Raw genomic sequence first — 10,382 nt, forward strand, 5'->3', positions numbered from 1 at the left:
AGATTAATTTGTATCTTCCAAGTTTAAATTCAACAAGTTCGATTGCAACTACATATATGAATAATAAAAACAAATAATATTGATGATACTCATCAAACACATATTTTATATCATTGGAAAGCCCTAGTTGTTGGCTTCAAAATGGTACCAAATATGCAGTACTTTGAAATACCCAGTAACTAATAATCTAACCAATCACAAACCAATGCAAGTTCATGTTCAGGGATTTCCTAAATGGGCCAGATCATGGGTACGACCTTGAACATAGTGGGCCGTGGGTATTTTGTAGTGCTTTCAGTGGACCACAGTATTTGCTTTTGCATTGTGAATAATGTAATGTCTCATTTTACAGTGCATATGTGCTACCTCTCCTTATAACTGATGTAAAATGTATTTTGCACAACATGTAAAGAAGATTTTATTACATAATTGTATTAGGCATTGCTTAATTATGTTATTATGCTCTCAATATACTATAATATCGAAAGTTTTTTCCATTACCCGCGTTGGTCTACGGTGCTGGATATTGTGCATGTGATTTGATGCATATACCTATGTGTGCATACGCATACACACAAACACACACACACACAAACACATGCACACACACACACACACACACACTTACGGAACATGGTCATGTACTGTAGTGGCTGGAGACCCCAGCTGCCCCATAGAGTGTTGTAACCATGGCTATGCGCATAGCTCCCCAGGTTAAAGGCCGGTTCTGTGCCAAACGAATCCAGGATTCTGAAACGGCATCTGGAACAAGTTGAAAAAGAAAATAATTAATTTGGTTTTAAAGTGAGAACCTCTCTACTTGACACTGGTATCTGACAAATATATATAATATTTTTTTCAGTTCATAAACGGATTCCAGAAATAACGATGGCCATTTTGGTGTTTTTCTTTTGCTCTTTTTTATTTATTTTCTTGCTTGAATTGAAAGTTTAACCGATCAAGGCGTACATACTGTGCATACTATAACTTGCCATCTGGTCAATGCTTTTATTGAAAATGTACAAGGTCCTTTATTAAAAATCGATTTTATATATTTTCTACAGGTCTCTTTTCATTCAAACATTAAACTTGAGGTTCCGTAGTGTTCTGATGTGCATATTATTGGGTCTCATAGTAAGGTATTCGCTTTACATTTTATTTAGAAAAAAACGAAACTTTCTCACGCTTTAATTTTGAAGGTGTGCCGACCTCAGTAGACGTGAAGCCAGAGGTGAGGTTTGCCTCGTCATACTGTCTTGATTTTGGCGTGAGTGTTAATGTTACCTGGAACAGGCATCAGCTCTTCTTTCAGCTCCTGGCGGTGGTGTCAAAAACATTTCCATTTTTTTCAGATTTTTTCTCTCTCCCTGGCTGGACAGCTAACGTAGCGTCAGCTAGCTAGCTCGCTACCACAGGTGATATAACTGTATGTGACGGAAACCAAGCAACAGTGTTTACAGCTCTTGTGTGCAACACATTGTATTTAAATCTGTTCCACTGGTCTCTCATAGCCAGACCTCTCTTCACACTGCGTTAGCGCTGTGCCACAAACAGAACTATATGAGAGAACGTCTCCAGCAGTCCACTGACTAGTAGGAACAAACAGAACTATATGAGAGAACGTCTCCAGCAGTCCACTAGACTAGTAGGAACAAACAGAACTATATGAGAGAAGGTCTCCAGCAGTCCACTAGACTAGTAGGAACAAACAGAACTATATGAGAGAACGTCTCCAGCAGTCCACTAGACTATAGGAACAAACAGAACTATATGAGAGAACGTCTCCAGCAGTCCACTAGACTAGTAGGAACAAACAGAACTATATGAGAGAAGGTCTCCAGCAGTCCACTAGACCAGTGGTTCCCAAAGTCGGGGTCGCGACCCAAAGGTGGGCCGCGAGCAGCCACGGGTGGGCCGCGAGATGATTTAAAAAAAATAAAAAAAAACATTTTTTTTTTTTTTTTTTTTTTTGTCAGGCCACTGAACTTAGAAGCAGGCCAGGACAGTGTTTCTAGTTGTATTCTAAAATTCTATTCTATTGTATTCTAAAATGTGACTATATGGTTTTATATTAACTTAATAAATAAACAAAAACGAAAAATCTACTTATTTCAACGAACATTTCAAACTAAATAACAGATTATGCACATAAAACGCTGAAAACAACCGAAGCAACAATAGTATTTTAATGAGGCTATTATTATTATCATTATTATTTTGCAACAAGTTAGCCCTCTCATAAATAGCACATATAAATGAATAACTAACTTGAACTAACTTAATAGGATTGAAGTGATATTTGGCTTAAAAAATCGGTCGCATGAAAAAAAAAAAAAAAAAAAGAAAAAAAAAAAAAGCCAGACGATGTGCATTGGGCCGCGGCTCTCTGACGCCTTATTTTCTGGGCCCCGGCCTGAAAAGTTTGGGAACCCCTGCACTAGACTAGTAGGAACAAACAGAACTATATGAGAGAACGTCTCCAGCAGTCCACTGACTAGTAGGAACAAACAGAACTATATGAGAGAACAACGTCCACTAGATTTTCCATCACAGTCGAGAATGCAGCTGTGACCGTGTCCCCGACCGCCAAGAACCTTGGTTTTGTCCTCGACGACCAGTTGAACTTCTCTGCTCACATCGCAGCGACAACCAGAACCTGCCGATTCCTCCTGAGCAACGTTAGAAGGATCCGCCCCTTCCTGACAAAAGAAGCCACCCAACTCCTCGTCCAATCAACAGTCATCTCCCGCCTCGACTACTGCAACGCACTGCTAGCTGGCCTCCCGGCCACTGCCACCAAGCCTCTTCAACTCATTCAGAACGCAGCGGCCCGCCTGATCTCAAACCTACCGAAATCGGCCCATGTCACCCCACTTCTTAGGGACCTGCACTGGCTCCCCATTGCTGCACGAATCCGCTTCAAGGCCCTCGACCTAGCATACCGTGCGGCAAAGGGAACCGCTCCCGCCTACCTCCGGTCAATGGTCTCTAACTACACACCCTCAAGACCCCTACGCTCTGCATCTTCTGGCCGCCTCAGACCTACTCCTATCCGAGCTCCGGGAGGGTCCTCAAAGAGAAGTCGCCTATTCTCAGTCCTTGCCCCACAATGGTGGAATGAACTACCCACCCCAGTTAGGACAGCCGAAACACGTCCAATCTTTCGCCGTCGACTAAAGACGCACTTCTTCAACCATTATCTGAATTAAAAAAAAATTTAACAAAAATCGAACCCTAACTAACCTTACTGTCATGCACTTGTCCTAATAAACTAACCCACACTGTAGCACTCAACACTTTGATGAACATTGTTACTCAGCTGATAGAGTTGTGCCCTTCCTGATGGCTTGTCGTACAGAACTTGTAAGTCGCTTTGGATAAAAGCGTCAGCTAAATGACTAAATGTAAATGTAAAATGTAGACTAGTAGGAACAAACAGAACTATATGAGAGAACAATGTCCACTAGACTAGTAGGAACAACCATAGAATTATACGAGGGAACAGCCATAGAACTATATGAGGGAACAACCATAGAACTATATGAGGGTACAACCATTTGAATTTGAACTTGAATTTCCCTGTGAGGGATTAATAAAAAGATATCCTATCCTATATCCTACCCATAGAACTATAAGGGAACAGCCATAGAACTATATGAGGGAACATATGAGGGAACAACCATATAACTACTGTATATGAGGGAACAACCATAGAACTATATGAGGGAACAAAATATTTTCCCTCCCTCTATCACCCCCCCCCCCCCCCCCGTAGTTTGCTCGAGCCCCACAGTTTGGGAACCACTGGTATAAAGGAAGAATAAATAACAAATCAAAAGGAGCGGAAGGGGTCGTACTGGTAGTGCTGAAAGGCCAGTCCCATGGCTCCCTGCAGGTGGGTGAGGCCGTGGTAGTCCACGTAGATGAGGTCAAAGGTCAGGGGCCTTTGGACCGGACAGCTTCCTCGGCCTGGGGCGGCACCTATCAGGCTAGGCCCAATCGACGACAAACACACACTTATGTCAGGAAGGAGAGAGGACACAAGATCCCAGTCAACCACTTCGTCTTTTAACGTTGCGTTAACCGGGAGACTGCAGGCAAGGGGCTACACGCCTCAGAGCTTTCTGACGACAACACTGTGGTATCAGTTAATAATTCAAAAGTCAGTCAGACGGGGAATTTCAAGGGCTTTCAGGAGAGGATTCAACCCACACACTGTAACATTTGTACAGTGTTTATTTGACCACTAACACGTTTTTTTTCCCCCACTAAATGTGTGGAAATACTCACTAATTAAGTGCCATTCCAAAACTATAAACGCAGATGCCTTCAAAGCGATTGGCTTCAGTTATCTAAACTCTTCCATCTAATTGACTAACAAAGCAACTATTTTGATGAGTTATTCAAACATCGACAATACTTTCCAACCAACTCCATTGGCACAAGAGCTCTGGCGAACGAGCCCGGTACGTGTGAATCTGACGCTACCTGTGCAGGTGTTGCTGTGAGGTGCTGAGGGTTAGGTTATGTCCCAGGACGGTCAGACAGGCACCCAGGTCGGCCCACTGGACCAGCTCGCCAAGAGGGCCCCCTCTCTCCACCATGGACCCAAAATGTTGGCCCACATCTCCAGCTAGGACCCCTGGGTAGAGTAGAACCTACAGAGAAGGAGGGGGGGGGGGGGGGGGGGGTGCATCCTTAAAGTTACACTTAGTACTTTTTATCATATCTATTTTATTATCCATTCTATTTTATTCTATTATTATTAGTATTTTTGCACAATCAAGGCGGGCATGGCCACCTTCATTTCACTATATGTCTCATGTATGTGACAAATAAATCTCTTGAATCTTGAATGTAGCTGTGATCCCCAACCTTTAAAAACACTTAAACTGAGGGTCTTTTATATATTTTACATGATATATTATATATTTAATATTTTTTGCCGGTAGGCAAAACCAACCGGCAACTCAAAACACGCATCAGCGAACACCGCAGCAACATCAGATGTGGTGATGAACATAACCCGGTTGCAGTACACTTTAGACAGGCAGGACACAATATCAGCACATTAAGATACACAGGCATTGAAAAGGTAGAGAGACCAGCGAGAGGCGGAGACCATGGCAAACTACTTTTGCAGAGAGAGACCTACCATATACACACCCTTCAGACTATGGCCCCTCTTGGACTGAATGAAGAGTTTGACATTAAACCCTTCCTGTAAATACACACATTCTGTCTGGTTCTGGTTCTGGTTTTTTAAGTTTTCTTATTATAATTTTTTTTCTATTTTGCATGTGAAGGTGTGTTACATCTAACTACTAACTACCGTACTACTGTTATTGTAACTATGTACTGTATGTTCTGGCACTTGAGCTGCAGTATGTTTTGTAAATTTGTAGCCTATAGGCTAATTGATTTGAACCTTGACCTGGTTCAACCTTGACCCTAATATGTGCGTGATTACACAAACAAGCCGCATTTCTCGGAGACGCTCTCTGATTGGCACTGACTGACGCTCTCTGATTGGCCACTGACGCGTTTGGCCAATCCGTGACGAGCTGTGTCTTTGCCCATTTCCTCGTCAAACAGCCTGCAAACTACCTGGCGTTCTATCGCCATGCTCTAAAACAAACTCTAACCTTAACCAACTTCTAAAGAGTGCCTAAGCTTAACCGTCGAAAGAACTTGCCGTCACGCTCTAAGACAAACTCTAACCTTAACCTACTTCGAAGAGTGCCTAAGCTTAACCAGTGTAGAAACAGGCGTCGGCCAATCAGAGAGCGTCTCCGAGAAATGCGTCTTGTTTGTGTAATCACGCCTAATATGTATGTATATATACCCCACCCCTTTTCACATGTTGGTGTCACTTGAAAAAGGCCACAGGCCGAAACGTTGTGTTATAGTAAATTAAACTTGGGAACACGGCAGACGGTGTGCTGACTTTTTTTCCACAACTTTACATATCTATTTGAGTCAAGCACCCGTGACTATACTTTGGATGTGCGTGAGTCTTTTCTACCACTGTCATAATCACCTTACATGTACATACATTTAGGGCGGGATCCTGATGTAAACAAGATGAAAGTCTTTCTCTGGTCTGCATCCCCTTAACAATTGTGTCTATTGAGCCGTACTGTATTGTACCTGCGCGGTGATTGATTGATTGAACATTTTATTAAGATTGCAGAATGGGTACAATACATTTCAAGGACATTCAAGGATTCAAAGTACTTTCCCAAGCACTATTTTTTTTATTTTTAAATGGCATTTAAAAGGATACAATTCACTTTTAAATGCCATTTGTTGATTGAAAAAAAATCGGATCCAATATTTATGCCTTAAAACCAATTTCCGACAATTTATTTACACTTTAGATAAAAAGAAACGTATTACTTGATTCAGAACTATTTTATCATGGATGAACAAAACTTTCAATGCGAATGGTTGATTTGAATTTCAAGGACTTTTTAAGCAAAAAATTTGCTGTTTTCAAGGAATTCCAGGCCTTGACTTTTTTTTTGTCAAAATGCAAGCACTTCAAGGACCTTGTGCGAACCCTGTGCATAGTAGTATAGACATATTAGCATAGTAGGCAGCAATATAGGCAAGGTAGATTTGCATAATAAAGTGCATAATAGTAGAAGACAGTACGAAGGTTTTAGTCAAAAGGTAGCCCATTTTCCTCCGGATGGAGATAGCCTGGTCTAACAGAGAGTCCAGCGGAGTCTGCTGACTGTACCCTGAGACGAGGCGTGGCAGTGTGGTTGGCGTTCCGTCTCATCCTCAGACCGGCCTGTATCCACTGCCCTGACATCCTTTCCACTCTGGAACGGATGAACTTCACCGCAGGACCCGTGTTACTGCTCAGCGTCTCATACAGTGGGCTCAGAGTCGTCCGCATCTCTGCCTGTGTGTAATTGAGGGCGGGGGGGGGGGGGGGGGGGGGGGGGAATGCAGTACAGCAGTGTGAATGTGCGAACGTGTCATAGTATACAGTAGGTATCTAGTCTACTGTAGGAATACATTCATGTTCCTATACAGGCCTAGCCGTAGTCACATGAGTTACCAGATGCTGTTATGTATGAAGCTAATAGGAATGCATTCACATAATCTGAAATAACATTTTACGTAGTACAGTTAAAGCCTAGGACAATTTTGCTATTTTGGACCTTAACTGCGCTACGTAAAATTTCATTTTGCGGTCTGTCTACCATGACAAATAGAGACCATCATTTCACTGATCAGTCCAGTAGTGAGCTAGCTACAATTTCCCTGCAGGCTCTCACTACAATAGCAGACAATGGGCAATCATAAATCCTTTGCAAAAACAATGATAAACCCAGAGACAGGAAGCTCAGGCTCAGTTCTTGTGGTATGAACTGGTAAGAATATACCCTTGAGCTTCCTGTCTCGGAAAAGCACATTTATCGTTGTTTTTGCAAAGGGTTTATGATTGCCCCATTGTCTGCTATTATAGCCCAGTGAGAGCCTGCAGGGGAATTGTAGCTAGCTCACTACTGGACCGATCAGTGAAATGATCCAAAATAGCGAAGTTATCCTTTAAGAGTTGTTTGTGAGGGTACCTTCTCTGTGTAGGAGCGGGGTTTGTGGTGCCACGGCAGAACGGAATGGTTTCTTCCAGGACGGGGGGGGCAGAAGTCTTCTATTTGGCTGAGGTAGGTCAGTATGGAGCAGGAGGTACCGTCCACCCCGTAAAATGCATAGCAGGAGTCCGACTGCCAGCGAGCCCGCAGGAACTGGAGACGGTCCAGCAAGAGAGAGAGAGAGAGGGCGAGCCAGAAAATAGAAGGAATTGGAACCATATTAATAAGTGCAGAAAATGCAGCTAATTCACTGGCTAGACTAGTCCATGAAGCAGATTTACCCATCTACGATTCCCAAATCCTCGAATACAATTGACGTTCGTTTGTGTACAAATATAATTATGCACTGCATAATTGCATAGCTGCACTGCATAACATACCAATAGGGCATATAGACCCTCATGTGCACCTTTGTTTACACCGTTTATTTTTCTCATATTTTTATATTCAGAGTTAATTATTATTGTTTACACTGTTTATGTTTCTCATATTCTTATATTCAGATCACATTTTATTGTAAAACTAAAAGAGAGCTTAAAATCTGGATATCGGAACATAAAAGTAATATTAGAAACAATGATCCAGTCCTCAGTGGCTAGACACTTTAACTCAGCAGCTCATGCGGTGTGCTCGAGGTCTCAGTGGCTAGACACTTTAACTCAGCAGCTCATGACGTGTGCTTGAGGTCTCAGTGGCTAGACACTTTAACTCAGCAGCTCATGACGTGTGCTCGAGGTCTCAGTGGCTAGACACTTTAACTCAGCAGGTCATGACGTGTGCTCGAGGTCTCAGTGGCTAGACACTTTAACTCAGCAGGTCATGACGTGTGCTCGAGGTCTCAGTGGCTAGACACTTTAACTCAGCAGGTCATGACGTGTGCTCGAGGTCTCAGTGGCTAGACACTTTAACTCAGCAGGTCATGATGTGTGCTCGAGGTCTCAGTGGCTAGACACTTTAACTCAGCAGCTCATGATGTGTGCTCGAGGTCTCAGTGGCTAGACACTTTAACTCAGCAGGTCATGACGTGTGCTCGAGGTCTCAGTGGCTAGCCACTTTAACTCAGCAGGTCATGACGTGTGCTCGAGGTCTCAGTGGCTAGACACTTTAACTCAGCAGGTCATGACGTGTGCTTGAGGTCTCAGTGGCTAGACACTTTAACTCAGCAGCTCATGACGTGTGCTCGAGGTCTCAGTGGCTAGACACTGTAACTCAGCAGCTCATGACGTGTGCTTGAGGTCTCAGTGGCTAGACACTTTAACTCAGCAGCTCATGACGTGTGCTTGAGGTCTCAGTGGCTAGACACTTTAACTCAGCAGCTCATGACGTGTGCTCGAGGTCTCAGTGGCTAGACACTTTAACTCAGCAGCTCATGACGCGTGCTCCTTGAGGTTTGAGGGGATATAAACTATACAGCCTTTAAAGAGAGGTGGTGACAGAGATCACGTCTACAGAAAGACGCTTTTTTGGAAACATACCTTACAAACGGAATGCTCTAAAGGTTTAAATGTTAAATTGTTGATGGGGTGTTTCCTATAAATGCTAATCTGATTGCATCGTTCTATTCAATAAAATGGAGCCCCTTTTCCAGCGTGCTGTGGCTTGAGTATGGGTATGTGTATGCATACATAGGATGTGCATGCATGTAGGCATGTATACTTGATGTTATATACTTGAAAGCTTTTGATGGCTTCTCGCTATTAGATTTTCCACCCTAAGGTATGCTTGGTTTTCCACCCTAGGCCTAAGGTATGTGGGTTTTTTCTCTCAGAGAAGTTGGTATATGATATTTAAGCATGTTTTATTTGCCTTTTTAAACATGCAATTGCTTTACCTCTGTGGTTGTTTGATCTCATAGGGATACTTGCACATCTTTTCCTAGATATTTTCCTATAGGTATTGTTCCATGTTTACTTTTCTACTTTTTCTTATATTTTTCCTATTGATATACAAATGTATGTGACGTGATATATACGATGAGTACGACGGTACGGATTCATCTATTTATATATATATCGAATTCAGGGCAGTGAACCCTTGTCTATTGATTGTACATGTCTGACTGTGTGTGTATACCGGACTTCTATATAAGAGGCACTTCCAGCTTTTGTCCAATATTAACGCTGACGAAGCTAGGCCAATTGCTGAAGCGTATACATTGTGTTTGTTCGGTGCCTGTGTTAAAACTTTATAAAAAATACCTAAAAAGGACATTTCTGTGGGTGCTGACAGTTTCTTTACCTACAGCAGAACCTATCTAGACTGCACCCTACAATTTATTGTATATTCCCATATTGTCCAGGATACCTGAACTGTTTCAACTGCGTGTTAAACACCATGTCCTGTTTACAAAAGCTAGGATAACTCATACTGTATCCTGTCATTTGAGAGACCCGAGTGTCATTAACCAGGGTGGTACTGAGGCATGTAAACACCATGTCCTGTTTACTGTGGGGTCCTGTGGTCCGTGTGGATGAGTAATTTATTACCCTTTAACAGGTTGGATTGTATGGATCTTGTGGCCGCCTTATCAAAGTGAGTCATAAAGCCACAGTATTGGACACCCTTCTAGAAACCTCACTGAGATGATGTACGTAAACAACGATGGAAGGCCTTTCTGTGTGGCGTCCTGCCCATGTTTGCGTGGGTTTCCTCCGGTTTCCTCCCACACCATAATGTGATGCATGCTACATGGACGTTGTGGCTGGAGCCGGTGCCCTGGGCAGCGGACGTCCAAACTGGTCCTAACTGGTCGGGATGGGTTCAATGCAGAGG

General features: G+C 42.9%; 1 protein-coding gene across 1 annotated transcript; it reads right to left on the reverse strand.

Moving 5' to 3' along the window:
* Positions 1-628: 628 nt before the first annotated feature.
* On the reverse strand, positions 629-7,763 carry LOC311247655 (alpha-1,6-mannosylglycoprotein 6-beta-N-acetylglucosaminyltransferase B-like; the record flags this gene model as incomplete). Its single annotated transcript, XM_084338668.1, has 5 exons — positions 629-762; positions 3,858-3,989; positions 4,489-4,658; positions 6,746-6,913; positions 7,590-7,763. Coding segments are annotated over 5 exons (778 nt in total), but the record flags the coding sequence as incomplete, so codon positions are not given.
* Positions 7,764-10,382: the final 2,619 nt, after the last annotated feature.

Source organism: Notolepis coatsorum (genome assembly GCF_963971535.1).
Source record: "Notolepis coatsorum genome assembly, contig: SCAFFOLD_4689, whole genome shotgun sequence".
NCBI classification, from domain to species: domain Eukaryota; kingdom Metazoa; phylum Chordata; class Actinopteri; order Aulopiformes; family Paralepididae; genus Notolepis; species Notolepis coatsorum.